We start from the raw sequence: 19,306 nt of genomic DNA on the forward strand, positions 1-19,306 counted from the left end.
CTGTCCAGTGCCCCACGGCTCAGAACAGGACTCTAACCAGTGCTAACTCACAGCCATGTTGGCAGGGGTCATCTACCCGGCACGCTCCCTTACAGCGTCTCCGTTTCATCCTGCCACTGGCTTTGGAGGACAGGCACCCCCCGCCCCACTGCACAGCTGGGGGGGGGGGTGCCTGGAAGACTGAGAGCCTCAATTAATCCTCATGAAATTCCCACAGCGTCAGTGTTATGACTACCCTCATTTTACGCATGAGGAGAAGGCAGCACAGGAGGGTCACGTAACCTGCATCAGGTCACACAGCCAGTAGGGGTGGGAGTGGGACTCCGGGTCTGAATGTGGCGGCATGCTGCCTCCCCATGGGACAAATCACAAGACAAAGTTGTATGTGCACTGGGGGGCGGTCGGAGGGGTCACGCATTCAGCCTCTGAGAGGACAAAGGGCAGTGGGTAACGCCCCCCCACCCTGCATGTATGTCCGTGGAGACACTCAGAGACCCGGATGTGGGCTGCCTGAACACATCACCGCAAATGAAACCATGATCACGCCAGGACAGCAGTGCCACAGGGCTGAGGCCTGGGGACGGCTGGCCTGACCTGAAACTCTCTCCTCACGGAAGTCATACCCTGAACACGGCGTCGGGGACTCGGACGTCCGGACCGGGGGAGACTTGACCGGGCTCTCCTGAGACGTGTCAAACATAAGGTACAGGGCCTGCTTCTTCGGGGGGTCATCGTCCTGCTGCAGGGATCAAAGGCACAAGTCAGCTCGGCTGCAGGTGCTATCGAGACGAAAACCAGAGCTCTCTTCAACAGAACAAATAACTCATCGGGGAAAAGGCTTCTTTCTTCTTGAGCCACCCAGAAGGGAGGAGCAAGCCAGTGCTGGCCAGGGGAGAGGAGAGGAAGGTGGAGGAGGTGTGAGTGTGGGCTGCTGGGTAGTGTCAGGGGGAGAGGGACCGTAATGGTGTCGGGGTGCTGCATGCTGTTCAGTCCTGGCCACCCCCTCTGGATGGGCAACCATGCGGCCACTGGGGATAAATACAGGGGTAGGCAAGACCCCAGCCTGGGCGGTGCCCACATCAGATGGGGGGGGGGGGACGAGCATGATGGCCCAGTGTGGCGAACACCTTCCTCATGGTCTGCTGACTGCAGGTCAGAAGCCGCAAGCCCAGCAGCGATGAACGATGCGAAAAGATAAAGATACGAGCAGTATGTCTGGGCCATTAGTGTCACAGCAAGCCCTTCAGGTGCCTCTGGACCTCTGGTGGCCTCACTGGACGACAGCAGGCACGAGAGGTCACGCTCAGAGCCAGGGGCTCTGCAGGCAACAGACAGGAAGCCTGGGGGCACAGCTAACCCACCACAGCCACTCAAATGGAAACGGCTGGTGGGTGAGGGGGAGAGAGACTTCTTGCCAGGCGAACCAATCTTCAGTTACATAAAGCAATTCATTTGAAGAAAACAGGTAATAGTACACTTTAAAAACCGCCAAACCCCTGCTCCACCTTTCTAAGGAAATCTCTGACTAGTTCTTCCTCGGTCTAGGGAAGTGATGCAGGAAGCCTAACTGCATTCTCATTTGCTCCCTGAAAATGCCCTGTGAAGTGGATCGAATACAAACCTCCATCCCCCAGTCCCAGTTCACCCTTACTGTGCACCCAGGACGCTGCGGGCACGGAGGACCCTGGATTTGGGACCTGAGCTCAGGCGGAGGCCAGGCCCTCCATTTTCACAAGACAGGGAGGGAAAGCAAGTCCCCCGCTGGCCTGAGGCAGAACTTACAGGTAAGGAGGAGCCGATTTTCTCCATATATTCAATTTCATAGGAGTTTCTGTATTCCAACTCTATAAAAGAAACAAAAGGAGAATTAGTGTCAGGGGAAAAAAAAAGAAAAGAAAAAGGAAAAGTTTGGGCCAGGCAGGGTGGGGCCTGAAACCAGACTTTAAACTCCGAGCCTGTCCACTGACTCGAGGTTTCGATCTCCGGCTGGAAGGGGAGGCGCAGCTCAGCCGTTTGCAGACCACTCGTGAACCTCTTGCGGCAAAGGGGCTCCTGCCATCTGGGCGCCTGAGAGGGTCCAGGGGAACTCAGCGTGAGCAGCACAGGTCTGAGCAGGAACAGATCTGAGCACTAGGCACCAGTTGTCACAACCGTCTATTCTGAGGGTTGCTTTTCTGTGTTTCACAGCATGGAGAACGTCCCCACATCCTGACGACATTCTGGAAGTGGCCCCACCGCGGTCCCTGAGAATGTAGCCCCGGCCACACTCCGAGACAAGGGAAGAGCATGCATTGTTCCTATACTGCTGCTTGTGAAGAGAAGCTTTGCAAGTCACCTGGAACATTCCCCAAAATCCCACCGGTGCCCGCAGGCCTGGTCCAAATCAGATTTTCAGATGCAAAGACTATCAAAGTCCAATTAAGTGGAGAAATGACCGATTTCAAATTGACTGGAGACCTATGCCTGCAAGGGAAACCTGAGAGGCTTTCACTGGAGTAGAAGCCCTGGGTCCCCCAGGTTCCCGGGGGAGGGGGGTTCCATGAGGACACCCAGCTCGGCCCCTCAGCGAAGCTCCCTGTCCAGTGAACGGACTCCGAGCACGCACGCCAGGCCTCAGACTGTGCTGGGCGCGGTGGATGTGGTGGTGAACACCACCAGAAAGGACTCTATCCTCACAGAAGCCACATCCACAGCTACCAGATGGTTCTTTCTTACTTGAGAAGAAAACCAAGAGGTCACATGTGACCCGCTCAGACAGCAGCTCTGCGAGAGCATACGTAGCGGTCCCTAAGGCCTGCATTCTTCTTCTTAACACAACAGAGAAACAGCAGTTCTGCTTTCAAGTTCCTTCTATTTCTACATATGGTTGAAGTCCTCACTCCAACAATGATGATTCCTTGAGGTGAGCTTTAAAATGACACATTTCCTGGGGCGCCTGGGTGGCACAGCGGTTGGGCGTCTGCCTTCGGCTCAGGGCGTGATCCCAGCGTTATGGGATCGAGTCCCACATCAGGCTCCTCCGCTAGGAGCCTGCTTCTTCCTCTCCCACTCCCCCTGCTTGTGTTCCCTCTCTCGCTGGCTGTCTCTATCTCTGTCGAATAAATAAATAAAAAAAATCTTTAAAAAAAAAAAATAAAATAAAATAAAATGACACATTTCCTGAAGACCGTCCCCAAACCTGCAAGGGTTTGGGGCTGTTGGCCGTATGAACTCAAGCACCGAAAACGTGGACAACTCTTCGGGAGTCTCTGAATCTCCCTGGTGAAGCCAACGTCTCCTTCCAGTGGGCTTGGCCTGCCCGGGGAACGATCAGCGGCCAGAAAGCCCTCATGCGTCCCGCAGGCCTCCACCCGGGTCTGTCCGTCAGTCGGGAAGAGCAGAGACTGGCCAACCCCACACGGCCAGGCTGCAGTTCAACGTCTGGGACGGGAACGGGCCTCTGTTCTTCGGATGCACAAGTATTTGCTTATGAAGACTTACTGTCTTCCTCATCTTGTGAAGGAGAGGTCAGCTCCAGTGACGGTGAAGGACAAGGTGATTTCTAGAGCCTTCTCCAGATCTCTCACTTTCCACATGTAGGACCTCAGGACTATTATTTTATTATCCGATTAAAGGCTGTTTTAAGTTGAGAAGATAACAGTGCAGCTGCTGCCTCCTTCGCCGAGGTATCATTATTAGTGCCATGGCATTATTTAACTCTAAATTACTGAACAGGAACCCTTCAGCACACCCCACAATGGCACAGAGCACCCAGGATGCACCACTCAGGCTAAGAGCCACCACAGAGATTTTTCCAGGGACTGTGGCCCCGGGTCCGTGCCCAGCTCTGGTGACCAGCTCGGCTCAGTCAAGCGTCCCGCCTGGAACTTTAGCTCGTCCCTTGGCAGCTGATCAGGGTGAGTTTCAGGTCACCGAGCTCGCTTACCTGCCTGCTTCCCCACCTGCCAACGGAGTCTCCCTTCCCACTGCCCAGTGCCCCCCATCCCATCCTTCAGAGGCAGTAGATGACAGTATAACAGTGGGGGACTGTCTGACCCCCACACCCCGAGAAATGTCTGCATCGTACATGGGAGCTTCAATCCCTGGTGATCCCTGGAGGTGTTCCTTCAGCACATGGCCTGAAATTCCCAATCATAGCCATCTGGGGATCTCATTTATAATTTACAAAATGGCGCCTGGGTGGCTCAGTCAGTTAAGTGTCTGCCTTCGGCTCAGGTCATGATTTCAGGGTCCTGAGATCGAGCTCCATGTTGGGCTCTCTGCTCAGTGAGGAGTCTGCTTCTCCCTCTGCCTCTGCTCCTTCCCCCCAACTTGTGTGCACTCCTCACCATTCTGAATGTCTGTAGCATGACAGCGATGGCACCCACCACAGAAGAACAGTTAGGTTCCTGAGAGGGGGCACCTTCCCCTCTGTTGGATGCGGGAAGGTAGGGGCAGATGTCACTGTGTGTTAGGGAGATGGTTGCTGGGTGACCCTCAAAGGCCCGTCCAGACTCATGAATCTAAAACACTGCTCTCCTTGGGTCTCTTGGACCAGACCTGGGAGAGGCTTTGCAGGCTCCTAATCTTTGCATCCCTACGGACCACAGGGACTAGGATTTTTCCCACCATGTTTCCAAAGATTGCACCAGAAGGGGCCATTTACTAAGCAAGCATTCGAAGAAAAACATTTGTAATTGCCAATCTGAGTTTTTAACCAGTGGGAGACGCTCAGTGTTGCCACAGTGAGCCGATGTAATTACCGCCCAGACGCGTCATTTTAATTACCTGGGCATCTTTCTAAACTAGTTCCATCCAGGTTTCTGGAACTATTCGGACAGCGTGAAGCTCTTGTGGACCCAGGTAGGGAAGCACCGCTGAGTTTAACACCCTCTTTCTAGAAACGACGAGAGGAAGCCTGCAGGGTGCTCCCATACAGGAGCGTGGTGGGCAAGAGCAGGACGCTCAGGAGGCAGGCAGCCCTGATCTGCGGGGACGAGCCCCACATCGCTCAGTAAGTCGTAACAGCTCAAAGCTCGCTCCTGGGGGGGAGGAGCAGACATCCACTCTCTAGAACCGAGAGAACGAAATGAAAGCACGTGTCCAAGCGCCTCAGTGGGGCTCAGAGCGCTGCACCAGTGACAGCTCCTGCCTAAATACTGTCACTTAGAGAACTGGCCTTGTAGCTAATACCTGTCCAGGCGGTCATTATTTCTAACCCAAAATTTCGTTTTCCTGGGATTTGTGATTTCCGTGGAACAGAGCCTCAATCACGGCCACAGCTCTGGCCAGCTTCTTTCTGGTGATGCCATCGGCACCCCAGGGGCGTGTCTGGACTTGACCTCAGTACGTTAACAGGAAGGACGATCCGGTAGGGGGGCTGGGCATCCAGTTTCTGCATCCAGCCACTGGAGGGAAGCAGGCTGTATTAGAAAGGTGAATGCAGGGTCAACACCTCCTGAAACTCTAACCCTCCCTTATACGTACAGATGATGGATTTCCGACGGCCCACCAGTTGTAATTACAGTCGGCACTTCCTGAATCTTCCCAATCATTTTCTAAGGAGGCAGGTTTAATAGAGCTTTGTTTCAAACGTACAGATTTACCTATTTGTTGAATTTTTGCAGAAAACAAGCAATGACCAAATATGTCACTGAGCCACTGAGCTGTCTGTTTTGGTTCATTGTCAAAGATGAACAAACATGTTAGCATGGATTGGGACACCTATTAGCTTAACAGGTACTATTAGGATCTTTATATTTTCTATTAAAAATGCACATATTGGGGCGCCTGGGCCACTCAGTCGCTTAAGCATCTTCCTTCAGCTCAGGTCATGGTCCCAGGGTCCTGGGATGGAGCCCCACATTGGGCTCCCCGCTCAGTGGGGAGCCTGCTTCTCCCTCTCCCTCTGCCTGCCACTCCCCCCGCTGTGCTCTGTCAAATAAAGTAAAATCTTAAAAAATTGCACCTACTTGCATCATCGTTACAGTAATAAGTGACCTCAGAGTGGCCTGGACCAAGCGTGGGAGACAGGGTACAGGGAGGCAGCCGGGGGGGGGGGGGCATCCGGCAAAGTGGTTCCATCCACTGGGGCTCATGGCCCAGGTGTGTGTGCAGAGGAAAGGCCTGAAGAGGGGTAGAGCCCAGAGCCCCCGGGGTCAGGCTGCAGTGAGGTCACTGCCAAGCGTCCCAAACCCCAACCTGAGGGCCACCCAAACAGCCACCAAAAGGCTCTGCTCTGCAGAACACAGGACGCCAAAACACCCAAGTACACATAACTTAGATGGTCTTTCCATCTTCAAACCACAGAGAGGCAGTGTGGTGAGAAGGTAAGCATCCAAAATCCCCGCACCCCAAAAATGAAACGGACCTCACTCATCTCGTTCAGAGACTTGGGCACAAAGCAAGCCACCGAGCGTGGCAGCCGGGTCACGGAAGAGCGTGCAGACGGAGCAATCCAAGCCACCCAAACTACCCGCTCTCGGTGAGTGACAGCACTGCCTGCCCGCAGGGAGCGGAAGGCCGTTGAATGGAGCTGCTGGTTCCTTAGCAGCCTCTAAGAAGTGCAGGTAAGGTTTTCATGTGCGACGGTCCTCATATTGATTTCTACTCATTTTTTTTTTGAATGGTTGGATATCAAGATCTTGGAGAAGAAGACTGAGAACCAGCCCAACAGTCCGAGTGCTGGAGGGAAGCTCACAGCGGGGCAGGTGCGGGAAAAAGCACCGTCAGACCGGGAGATAGTTTCTGGCCTCAGCAGCTTTCCTGATGAGAAAGGCAAGTGTGGGAGCCAATAGAGAGATGCAGAAAAATCAGTGTGAGTAGAATAAGCAGTTTACAAAAAAGAAAATCTTGATTCACCCAATCATGCTGTGCTGATCAGACAGATGAGTATTTCAAGCCAAAGGATCAGGCAGAAAGCTGAAAGCAAAAATTCATGTAGGAGGAAGAAAGATATTGATGAGAAAAGCAACACGCCTGGGGGCCTGTTCAGGAAAACAGTCCTCTGGCTGGCAAGCCTGGAGCGAACCCTCTGGTTTGGGGGCTTGAGTGGAAAGTGTGGCCCCACCCTGGGACTGATGGGCTGATGCTCAGTGGTGGCACTGGGAGACCCTAGGCCTGGGCAGGGGCTGACCCGCACGGAGCATTCGGCTTGAATGGTGCTGCTCGTAGCTGGGTGTGTGTTTCAGAATCACCCAGGCTCGAAAGCCACAGAGAGTGAGCAAAGCTCGAATGAGCACAGGATGGGAATCGGGAGGGCCCGGAGCTGACTGGCTCTCAGCTGGCATCTCGGGGTTGGGCTACAGCGGGATTCAAGCCTTAGGCTGTCTTAAAATGCAGCCTTAGCCTGGAGTGCCCGGATGGCCAGGCGACCTGGCTTGGAAGTTTCTTTCCTGGCCTTTTGCTCCCCAGGGGCAGTGTTCTCCAAGGCGGGGGTCCAACTGGCCACCAAGTTGCTTACCCTCCGTGGGTGAGTTGAATTTGGTGTCATTGACGAAGGTGGACAGGTCCGAGGGCTGCGGGTAGTCCTGTTTGTCAGCCTCCAGATCCACCGTCACACACGTCCACTTCTGGTTGGTGACCGCCAGCTTTTCCTCATCGGTGGCGTGGACCACTGCGGAGATGACCGGTGTTTCTGGTGTCGCCGCTGGCGTGGAGTCCTGGGAGCAAAAGAGAAGCAGTCTCTCCTCTCACATGGTCTCTGAGTCCCCGACGGCGTCCCCCCCACCCGAGTCTGGGGCCCCTCTAACCAGGACAGAGCCCCACCAAGCTCCTCAGCATGTCCTCGGACTCTGCTCAAAATGGTCCCAAGGAGGCAAATCCTTTCCTCTGTAATTTGTGAATTTCCTTTCCTAGTGGCTTGTTATGGGGGTGGGGGTGGGGAGCATGGGTTTAAAAAAAAAATCAGAATTTTGTGTCTGGGTTATTCGAGACATTCCTGCTCATTCACTTTGAGGAAAAAATAAGGAAATTTACTTATTGGCACTTTTATTACTGCAACTCCCGTGTTATGTCCACACAGTGCCTGTGAACCGATCTCAGCAACATGGCTTGATGATCTCATGCCTGTGCAGAGGGGGAGCGGCTGAGCAGGGCAGGGGCAGGGGTGGGGGGGGGTGCCTTTCTGTGCAGCCCCGCCCGACCACGGTCCGCTGGCTGGGGCAGTGCTGGCTCAGATGGAGGCCTGGCATACACGCCCGAGGCCAGCCTTCCTCGCTCCATCATGGTGTAGATCTCATAGAGGAACTAGTTAGAGGGGGAAGGGCCCAAACCCCACTTCTTTACGGCGTGATTTCCTTTATCTCCCCACTTGGCATTTGGTTACATAATCCAGTGCTCCTGACACTCAGGCTTTCTCCCTATATATTCATTTATCTCCACGACTTTCTCAGCCTGGTATCCACAGAAGTTCTCAGCAGATGAACTGGCCAGAATGGACCGGCGTGTTTCCTGCAGAAGCCCCCAAACACTTCTGCGGAACATCTGTCTACTCTCGGGACACGCTCTGATCTGTCCCAAACGGAGGGGATCAGAACGGTGTCTTCCAACAGCAAGGGAGCCCCCATGTAGGAGGTAAGAGGGTGCTGGAAACGTGCCCGCGATGAGCAGAAAAGCAGCTCTGCTGACTAGCAGGGAATCAGAACGCGTGGGCTTTAGCTGCCTGGGTGAGCGATAAAATCATACAACATATTCAAGGGAACACTGTACCTGAGAAGGTGGATCAGAGAGAGGAGACCGTTTTGGCGATCTTTTCACCCTAAATGTGTCACTGGAAATAAAACGGAAAATGTGAACACAACAAACAGTGGTACAGAACAGTCCAGAGCTACACAGAGCCGACCGAAGCCACGGCCTCCGCTGTCTGGCCCAGACCGCCCTCCGGCCTCCGCCGTTTCACACCGGCTAAGAGACGTCTACACCGACGATTCATCCCGACTTAACAACAGATATTATCGCTGCCCCCGAGGGAAAGAGTCCTCAAGCTGGAGATCTTTTAAAGAGATGCCATTTTGGAGAGCTGGCCCAGAAAATGCAGCTAAATTTAGCCAGATGTTCTTACTTTCAAAAGCAGATTTTGGTGAGATTAATGTATCCAGATTCCTCCAAGAAAGTCTGAACCAAGTGAGGTGTGGGGCAGGGACCTAGGTTCCCGACACCGATTAACAGGACCCAATTTACGGACTGGCAGGCCGACACGGCATATCATGAGGCACGGACAGAGCTGTGCAGAAACACAAAGGAACGTTCTGGGTCTTCGGGGAGAATCCCTTCCCACTCACTGCAACTCTGAGCGTAAAGGATTCCTGCCCCTCGGCACGTCTGGGTGAGATTCCAACCAGAGGCAGGGCCGGGGTGGGAGGATTCTTCTTTAAATTGTAGTGCAATGCCCATAACATACGATTTACCACCTGCAACCTCTAACGTCGGTAGTGCCAAGTACTTTCACATTGTACAAGCGATCTCCAGCACTCCTTCCGGGGTGAGAGATTTCTCTAGTGTCAATTCCTAAACACCGTTAATGACTCTTTTCTCCCTTCCTCTCTCCTTCATGTAAATAATTAGGGGCAGGGGCAGGTCACTCAAGGCAAAGGAAACACCAGATCAGACTTGCAAAGGGGTCAGAAGGAGAGCACTGTTAGCACACACGGTTCCACGGAGTCACTGAGTGGTCAGGGGGTCGTTTCCCAGGCAGAACGGAGGCCTCCCCACCTCTAGCCTGACGCCTGGTCTCAGGCCCCTCTGCGGTACGGTCCTGCCCCCAGCAAAGCAATGGCATTTTGGGGTGCGGGCTGCCCCCTGACCTTAGACCCCAATACCTCTCCCTGCTCTGAACATTAACTGGGTGGACAGAGCAATTTGGCACTCAAGTTCCTTCCTTGTGTTCTCTTCAATAAAACGCTCCAACAATGGCATTCAGTCATGAAAAACGACTAGAAATGGTTATTTACAACATTTATAGCATTTGCCATACGAGCAGTGCAGCCCAGCCTGAAGCATATATTTATCCATGCATATAAATATATAACTGTATATTTGAGAGTTGCTAAATGGCTCTAAAAAACTAAAGAAATCCCTCAGGCAGAAGCAAGCCTGAGAGACTCAAGCCTACCCCAGGGGCCGCTGGATGCCTGGGACCGGGCCAGCTTCCCTTGTAAGGACAGGGAGGCAGGTGGGTACCTGTCCTGGGGCCTCTGGGAGCTGCCCACAACGTCCCTCCCATGGTGGCAAAGCAGCACAGGCACAGAGATGGTTTGCTCGGGTTCCGCCGACGCCCAGCAGGGTGAGCCGTGGATGGGGCTCCGATCGATACCTGGCCTGGTCCTGGGAGACCGAGGACGCAGGCCCAGAGCAGGCTGGCGAGGGCTCTCACAGCCATGTGCTCCACTCTGAGCCGACCTGGCATTTTAGGGGGTCTCAGTTAGAACCGGCCCCACAATCCCCGCGTGCACAAGTGACCTCGGGCCACTGCCTCTGGTCGGCCGGATGGTTATTTCGTTGTGAAGTCACAGTGCTTTGAAAGCAATCACTCAATGGTCCAATTAGAAATCAAAGAACGGAATGAGAGCTTTTAAAAAAAATGTATGAGTTTCAGATGAAGACATCCAATATGCAAGGGGGAAAAAAAAGTTCCATTCCTGACAAGCAGGCAGATGTTGGATAATCACATTTTCACAGCCAAGCAGTTTCACTTATGCTAATCACTCTGAAACAGGAACGTAACCTCTGCTACTGGGGAGCCCCGTGCCCCCCACCATCCCCAGGCCCGACACAGAACTACATAGGCAGCAGCCATGGAGAGGAATGAAAAGAGCTTGAAAGCAAAAACAAAAAGAAAAAAGCACAGGTAGGGTGAAAGGCAGATTCCATTAAATTTACTTACAACAGAGAACACACAGACATCACATCTTCAACCATCCTAAGACAAGAAGACAAGAAAAAAGAGAGACAGACAGAAGGAACTGACAAAAAAGAAATCTGCAGACGACTGGTTATCAGTGGGCTGGGCTACAGGAGTCATCCACAGTGGGTTCTGCTGGCGAGTGTGGCCAACGTCCCAGCTTTCTGGAGAGGGGCTCTCAGAGAGCACCTTCCTCTCTTGGTTCCGATGACCCCATAAGGTGCTGGTGCCCAAAGAGCTTTGTCACACGGTGTAGGATTCCAAGCCATCTGCACTAGAGGTGACACCCAGAGATGGGCTGGCTTCCCTGACCCGTTACTTAGCTCTGATGACAGGACAGAACATAACCAAGCTACCTGTGGGGAAGAAGGAGGTGCGTGGTGGCCACAGGTTGGCTCTCATTCCAAAAATGACAGACTGTGGCTTTGTCGTCTGGGCATTTCAGACTTCTGTTCAAGGCTTAAAAAAAAAGCCTCCAACACAGCTTTGACAGAGCGTCTAGGGAGGGCCTGGTTGGGGACCTGATCTCAGAAAAGTCTTGGGATCCAAGACTAATAACTGCTTAGAGAACTTCCTCTCAGGAAGCCCCAGATTCTTCTCAAATGTTAACTCCTCGGGGAGCCCTGAATGGGAGGTAAAAAGGTCACCCTGTCTCAATTCATACCAGGCAGAGTCAGAGAGGCCAGCGGCTGTGGTCTCTTCTGCCAAGTTGGTGCCAGAAGCCTGGTCTCTGAGGCCTTGTTCAACTATTGACCATACTTCCCATGAGGGCAGGAGAAAGGCTCCAAGCACCGTCCCCACTACGCTGGGACCCACATCCTAAGAAGGGACCCGTAGCCATCCAGGCGACAGCTGGGTCTGGGGATGAACTCCAGAGGCACTGACACGGAATACTGAAGGGTACTCTACTTGGCAAGTGTCTGTGGACAGCGGAAGCGATTATGAATGGCCTCCTGAGGACTGTCTTCTCACTGTTCTCTTCTGGACCTACAGGGCCTCGGAGTCTCGTCTGCAAAAGATGGCTAGAAAAAGGAGTGAAGACAAACGAGGTGCTTCTCATGGGCTGGCTGAGGTGCGGGGAGGGGCCCAGGCCAGACCTCTCATTCCTGGGCCATTGATGGGCAGACACAAATCCTATAAATTCTAACAATATTTTAAGGGTAGATCTCCTAGCTTGTAGACCACCCCAAAAAGCAATTCCTGTGCTAACCAGGGAAAAGGCTAAGTCACCAAAAGGAGGTTGACCAGGTCTCTACTGGACGGTTCCCTCCCTATGGGCTCTCCCACACTCCCTTGGAGTCAAATGAGAGGTCTCCAGCTAAAAGTAATGCTTTAACCCACTCTCATAATAAGGCAAGGGATCAAGGTCTGTAGACCCACAGGGATATGTGGCTGGGAAATGCCACCACTGTGGGCACAGAGAGGAAGGGAAACAGGTACCGTGATGCAAACCTGGTGGCATTATGGCTGATGGGGGGAAGGGTTAGGGCAGCCACGTTCATCCAGACACACGACCCGGGATCACAGCCAACGCACAGGCCCGCGTCTGATCTTACCACCTTGCGCCCCTGAACTTACGTCTTTAGTGGCGTCTTCTTCTTCTTGGCGGGCTTGTTCAGCCCATCCCCGTCCACTCCATTGGCTTCGATGGCACTGGCTGGGATCTCAAAGGAGGCTGGTGATTTAGAAGGCGAGCTGGGGGTTTTCGAGGATGTCTTGAAAGGGTCAACGGATTCATCACAGGCGTCTGGGTCAAAGTTGTAGGACTGTTGGGGCAGTCTGGGGGAGTCTTGCATTTTGGAGGTGGAAGAAAAAGGGTTAAAATTGGGGTCATCCCACTTGTCAATATCAAAGGTGTAGGTACCTTTAGCAATAGGGATGTCATTGGGCTCATCGGGGGACCTGGTTGGCGAGGCAGGAGTGTTGTCGAGTTTCTCGGGGTTTTTTTTCATCTTTGGCCTCCTCAGGGGCATTTTGGCAACTGGCTTTTTGCCTAGCTTTTTGGTAGGAGGGGGGTTTTCCTGCTGGGTGTCCCAACTACCCTTGTCCTCAGAATAGTCAAACTCCAGCCTCACCGAGAGCCCTTTGACTGGGGAGTCCTCCTGCCCCCCACTATCTGACGGGGTCACCTCCACCGCCTCTGGAGCCGTGGCAAGAGGCCACGTTTTCCTTCCAACCGGGGGGGAGTTCTGCACTCTGCCACTTCCAGAAGCTGGAGGGACGGCCCCTTCGGCGGCCTCAGGGTCCAGAGGGCAGGCGGCCTTGGGCAGAGCAGTGGCTTCCAGGGGCGCCTCCTCCAAGAGGGCTGGTACAGAACCTTCCGTCTTGGCCAATTCCGGTTTTGTCTCGAATGCGCGACTCTCCTCGGTGGAGACAGGATTCTCTTCCAGCGGCTTCTGCTGTGTCTCTTTCACGGGGGGGGTTTCGGTGGGTTTCTTAGTGGTCTGCTTCTTTTTTAAGGAAGGTGGCCTTGGTTTTTTAGTTCGCTTAAGGGTACTGGAAGCACTGCTTGAACCCGTGCTGTACGTATCTGCGGCCGGAGCCACGGCCTCGGGGTTGCCTGAGCGGGAAGCACCATCAAAGTCACTGGCTTGCAGGCTGAGAGAGCGGGACAGCGTGGACTTGGAGACGGGCACAGAATCCGTGGATTTCCTCCGCGTGTTCACTTTGCATTCCTGACTCTTAGAGTCCGAGCAGCGGGGCTCCAAGGTCTGGAAATCATCCACCAGCTCGATGCTGTCAAAGTCTAAGTTGTAAGTCCCGCTGCTGGCTATAGGCTTGTCTTCATCGAAGACGGCAGAGAAGGAGTGTGATGGGGGGCGGAAGGGGCTGCCTTCCACCGAGCTGCTGCGTGGGCCATCGGGGACAGAGGCCGGCTCAGCACCGCAGCCTGAGGAAGAGGAGACGAAGCCGTGAGTGAAGGACACGGGACACTGGAGCATGTCTCGTCTTGTGCCAGACTACAGCCCTTGAAGCCGAGGCCCCAGCCCCCTCCCCCAGGCCCTCACTGGGTGGGCGCCATGCTTGGGTACAAAGCCTGCTCTCACCCATCACTGGCTCCAGACCCTGGGTAGGCTTACCCGCCGGTTCCTCATCTGTAAAATGGGAGTGAGGAGGGCTGTTTAGGGAAGAGCTCAAATCATTCAGTCGTTCAAAAAAAACCTTTACCTAATTCCTAAGGCACCATTCTGGGCGTTGGGGATTCAACAATGAACAAAACAGACCAAATCCTTGCCCTCCTGGAAGTTACAGTCTTCAGGGAGAAGACAGTTCAGAAACAAATAAGCAAAATGTACAGACTACCAGATGGTGATAAGCACTAGGGAGAAAAACAGAGCCAGGGTAGGGGCATTGCAATTTGAAAATAAAGTAGTTGGCAAAGCCCTCCAAGGAGGAAACACTTAAGCAAAGATCAGAAACAAGGTAAAGGTGTGAACCAGGAGGATATTGGGGGTGGGGGGCATCACAGGCAATAGGAACAGCAAGTGCAAAGGCCCTGGGGTAGAAGCATGCCTAGCATGTTAAAGAAATAACAGAGTCCAGTATGACTAAAGCAAGGGAGAGGAAGACAGCCATTACCATCATCGAGCCTCCGCTCTGACTACGCGGAGCTTATGGTGAGGAACCACGGGGAGACTTTCCGTGGAGGCGCCCAGGCCACTGCAGTAGGACTGAGTGTGCCCCGCCTGCCACCTATCCCTACGCCAGGCATCCCCCATAATCTCTCTCTACAACTCTGCCTGCCACGCTCCTCTTTTTGGCCTTTCCTCTGGCCCAATCCCTCTCCTCCCTTTGCTGCTCTTCTTCCCAGCCTCCCCACCCCACAGCCACTGCCGGCCACAGAGGCTGCTCCTTATTTTAAAACACGCCGTGTACGCTCCACACGTTGGCCACGAGACGCTCCATCATCTCATGACCCCAACGCTCCACAGGGATCTGGCCAGCCCGGCCTTGGCTTGGCTACCCTGGGCTCTGCCCGCATCAGCTGGTGCCTTTCACGCATTTCTGGGTTCCCAGCTGTCCTGGGCAGTCAGCACGCCAGAAAACGAACACTATGTCACTGGACAAAGGAGGGCGCAAAGAGGTCTGCAGAAGGGACTGGAGAGTTGGCATAGGCATGGCCCGGGACAGCGTTCCCTAAGTTGTGTTTCACCGATGGGAGTTACGCCCCCGACACCCACCCTGTGCCCATCTGGGCCAGAGGCCAGATAAAACACAGGGTGTTCAGTTAACTTTGCATTTCAGATCACTGAAAAAGGGTTTTCATATACATACGTCTTGGGAATGCCTCGCTTATCTGGGATTCAGATTTAACCGGACGCCCTGTATTTGCTGAGTCTGGTAGCCCTACCCTCCACCCCAACAAATGGACGTGGTTTGGGAAATGATCGGCCAACCCTGAACCGGCCTCTCGCTGGACATCTTCTCAGAGCAATGCACGTTCACCCCTGCAAATGCGCAGGGGTGAGTATTGGTGTGCTGCTTCCTGACTTCGCTCATGAGCAGATATTTCTCTTGGAGCACCTGGCAGAGAACCCCCGGCCCAGGAGATGACAACGCGAGGGAAGTCCAAGCCTCCTGAGTTCAGGAATGGGCCTGACTCATCTTTGCTCGCCCTGGACGGGTCACACCTTCTCTTGCAGGCTCAGTAAGCACCGGAAGAATGAAGACCCCTTCTGGAAGCCGGTCTCTTCATGGCTCTAAACTTTCCCGTCTCTCCTGCACCCAGTGCCCCCCAGGCCCTACTTGCAGCATATGTCCTGGAAGACGGGGGGGGGGGCACTTCCTTAAAGCCTCAGAGCTCTTCCCACCAAATGATTCCTCCCTCACCTCAAAAACACTCCTGCTTCCCTCCCATCTCAAAAGAAGAAGTCTCCTCCCTGCTTCTTTCTAAAACCAAGTCCCTCTCAATTTCCTCCAGGACCTGGCACCCTCAAGCACCCCATCCTCCTGCCTGGACATATAGCACAGAGGACTCAGAAGGACCAGAGGACGCAGGGGAACAGGTGCTTTCAAGGGGGCCTTGCGGGAGGGAGAAGGAGCCTCAGCCCATCCCACTGTGTCCAAAGCAAGGCCCACAACCGCCAGCCTCCTCTCTCTCAAGCTGCACGGGCCTTCCAAGGCCCTTCAGATTGTTAGCAGTTCCCCAGAATCACGCAACATGCAACCATCTGCTCTCTGTCTGACCCAGAAGAAAAGCTCCCTACCTGCTTAACACCCTTTCCTCTTTAGAACTGACATTCCCTAATTAAATCATCATGGACCAGGAAACCCAGTCTTGCTGCAGGGCGTCTTGGCCTTGGCACTGAGGCCGTATCGGGATGGCTACTCCTTTGTAGGGGGGCTGTGCTGTTCGCTCAAGGATGTTAGGCAGTATCTTTGGCCTCTTAACCACTAGATACCACTGGCATCCTAAGCCCAGTTAGGACAACTAAAAATGTTTTAGAGGCGCCTGGGTGGCTCAGGCAGTTTAGCATCTGCCTTCAGCTCAGGTCATGGTCTCGGGGTCCCAGGATCACGCCCCACGTCGGGCTCCCTGCCCAGCAGGGCGTCTGTTTCTCCTTTGCCTCTGCCCATCCCCCCCTTCTTGTGCGCTCTCTCTCTCACACATAAATAAATAAAATCTCTAAAAAAAAGTTTCTAAAAATTGTCAAATGTCCCCTTGAGGGGCACCATCGTCCCTGGCTGAGAACAGCTGTCTCATTGTGTGGTCGTTAAGCAGGTCAGTCCACAGGGCCCATTACAGGGCCGGGAGGGCCTGAGTCAATCTGAAGACAATGGCCACGAACTACCATATGGAATCCAACCAGGGTCTCAGCAAAGGCCACACTTCCCATGGGGCAGGGAGGAAAGGTCTAGAGCAGGCAGGGCACGGTGTCTCCAGTCACCTCCAAGGCCCCCACATGGGCCTTCCCAAGCAGTCTCTCAGCGAGGGTAAGAAAACAGGCTTCAGGGGCACCTGGGTGGCTCAGTCATTAAGCGTCTGCCTTCAGCTCAGGTCATGATCCCAGAGTCCTGGGATCAAGCCCCGCATCGGGCTCCCTGCTCAGTGGGAAGCCTGCTTCTCCCTCTCCCACTCCCCCTGCTTGTGTTCCCTCTCTCGCTGCCTCTCTCTCTCTCTCTGTCAAATAAATAAATAAATAATCTTAAAAAAAAGAAAAGAAAAGAAAAGAAAAGAAAACAGGCTTCACCCCATGGGGAAGCAATTGCCAAGGAGGGAGGGCCACCATCGAAGGGGCACACCTGGTTTCCTGACCACCTGCTTGCACCTGACAACTGCTGTGTCCATCCTCTGCCTCAGGGTACTTAAATGCACCAACTTACTCCACCTGCAGAGTGCAGCCTGGTTTCCCAACAGAAGGGAGTCAAGAGGTCTGGGTTCCAATCCCAGAGCCCCTCACGTGCTGCGAGATAGAGGGCGAGGTCTGGAAGCTGCACATCTCACTGGGGAAGCAGGAGATGCCATCTGACACGCAGGGATGCTGTAAGCACGGGGGATGATTCTTGGCTGAGTCAGCGATGAAACTCACAAAGAGCCCAGCGCAGGCCTGGCACATGGTGGACACTTACATGGGAGCTACTGTTTAATGATGCAACATTTCCTTCTGTCCCCCATCGGCCAGTTCTGAGCTCTAGGAACACGGCCACCATACAGCAGCCACCCACACTGCGATCTCAGAACCGGGGAAGGTCAGAAAGGGAAGGAGGATCTCGGAGGACCGGCAGGCTGCCCTCTTCATGTTATGGGTAAGAAAACCGGGCTCAGACAAGCTGCATCCGGGCCCAGCCCGGCCCAGACGAAGGGTAGATACAGGCAAACCCCCAGCATCCTCCCCATCCTCCTGTCCCATGGGGCATGACCATGCTGGCAGGACCCAAGGCGAGGCAACCGACTGGTTGTTTTTGACAATGTGGGTTTCCAGGGGAGCAAATCATGTCTTTATTCACAGCCAAGGGTCTAATCTATCTATTATTTCATGTGGCTCTTTCGGCACTTTTACTAATATCCCGGGTGCTTTGCAGATGAAAACCAAACAATAGATACCCCCCCCCCACACACACACATGCCCTTTCTTTCCTGCGGTTCTCAGAAGGAACCCTTCTTCCCCTCTAGCCACCTCTGAAAGCAGGCACATCCACTGGTCACGCCTCTGCTGTGCCCCATGCTGTCTGCAGAACGGACAGGCAGCCTTTTCAAACAAGGGCTGCGAATCAAATGGATCTTTGTACAGCCCAAGCCCGGGGGGCTTTAAGCAGTCACGATCCCAACCGTAAGAGCCCTTATTGTGTAAGCCACATATATTTAGCTTCACTGGAGTTTTCCAAGAAGGAGAAACACAAAGTCCCTGTTCAAAGACTCCAACCGATGTAATCAAAAGTTCTGCGGGGCTGTGACTCGTGGCGATTACCAGCTCCAACCTCTTCCGGGTGGGGGTTACCTCCTAATCCCCTGCAACGCTCATTCGTTCTGAAGTTGCCCTCTAAGAAAGAGGCGGGAGCTGTGCATGTGTTTGTTTTTAAGAACGGAGACCGTCCTTTGCTTTGTTGAAAAGCAAGTCAGGCAGAAGAAACAAGGACAGGCCACAGAAAAGAACAGAAGCAGCAAACCATCCGCAGACGCTGTCAGGATGCGTGGCTGGGAATCCTAGAGAGCGCACATCAGCTCACAGCAATGGCCCTTCCCTGTTTACTCCTTGGTGCGGGCGGATGAATCGCACACCGTAATACACCATCCTTTTCTTCTCAATTCTTTCCTAAAGTATCCCACACGTTTGTGGGCATGAACTTGTATCCACAAAAAAAGATGGTTTATCTCCACTCACGTGTTTGATCTAGGGATGACAATCTATTTGTCATTCACTTTCCATTAAACCTAAGGGTGATTTTTTTTCACAGTACTATAGGAAATGAATTTTTATATACTTCATAATATGAAAGAAAAAATGGGAACGCTAAAAAATTCTCAGCAGTCCTTCCGGCTCCTTCCCCACCTTAAAATCAAATAAACTGCAATAATTTCTCTCTCAGGGCCCAGCCCCTGGACGAGCCATGCAGAATCAGACACTACTAGCTGATGAGCTGTCAGAGATGGGAGAATATGAAAACTGCCTTTGTCAGATACCAGCAAAGACATCTGCCCTCCCCCCAAAATGGTCCTAACCCTTCCTTCCAGGACCGGGGAGCATATCTGCTCAGGAATCAGCCCCAGAGTCTACCCTTTCTAAAATAATAGTCTGTTTGAACCCAGGGCAGGTAGAAAGAATTCTACCCATTTCTTTGTAAAACCAACATCAAGGTCAAAATGTCATTTGACTTTACAGTTCACCTGGCTTCTGGCCAGGGCAAGAGTACAAATGGAGGCCCAGCCATCAACTTGCTCCTTCTCCTCCCACCTAAGCTCCATCCCTTACCTGGGGTGGCCTTAAG

General features: G+C 53.4%; 1 protein-coding gene across 4 annotated transcripts in view; it reads right to left on the bottom strand.

Moving 5' to 3' along the window:
- Positions 1-19,306, bottom strand: part of TACC2 (transforming acidic coiled-coil containing protein 2) — a 140,778-nt gene that overhangs the window by 24,430 nt on the left and 97,042 nt on the right. For all 4 annotated transcript variants that reach the window (XM_040624234.1, XM_008686899.2, XM_040624233.1 and 1 more), the window contains 5 exons: positions 12,458-13,769; positions 8,689-8,749; positions 7,442-7,640; positions 1,783-1,844; positions 624-739 (listed from right to left, as the gene is read on the bottom strand). In XM_040624234.1, the coding sequence (XP_040480168.1) occupies positions 624-739; positions 1,783-1,844; positions 7,442-7,640; positions 8,689-8,749; positions 12,458-13,769 (1,750 nt within the window). The remainder of the gene's footprint in view (positions 1-623; positions 740-1,782; positions 1,845-7,441; positions 7,641-8,688; positions 8,750-12,457; positions 13,770-19,306) is intronic.

Source organism: Ursus maritimus, unplaced genomic scaffold (genome assembly GCF_017311325.1).
Source record: "Ursus maritimus isolate PB19 unplaced genomic scaffold, ASM1731132v1 scaffold_7, whole genome shotgun sequence".
Taxonomy (NCBI): domain Eukaryota; kingdom Metazoa; phylum Chordata; class Mammalia; order Carnivora; family Ursidae; genus Ursus; species Ursus maritimus.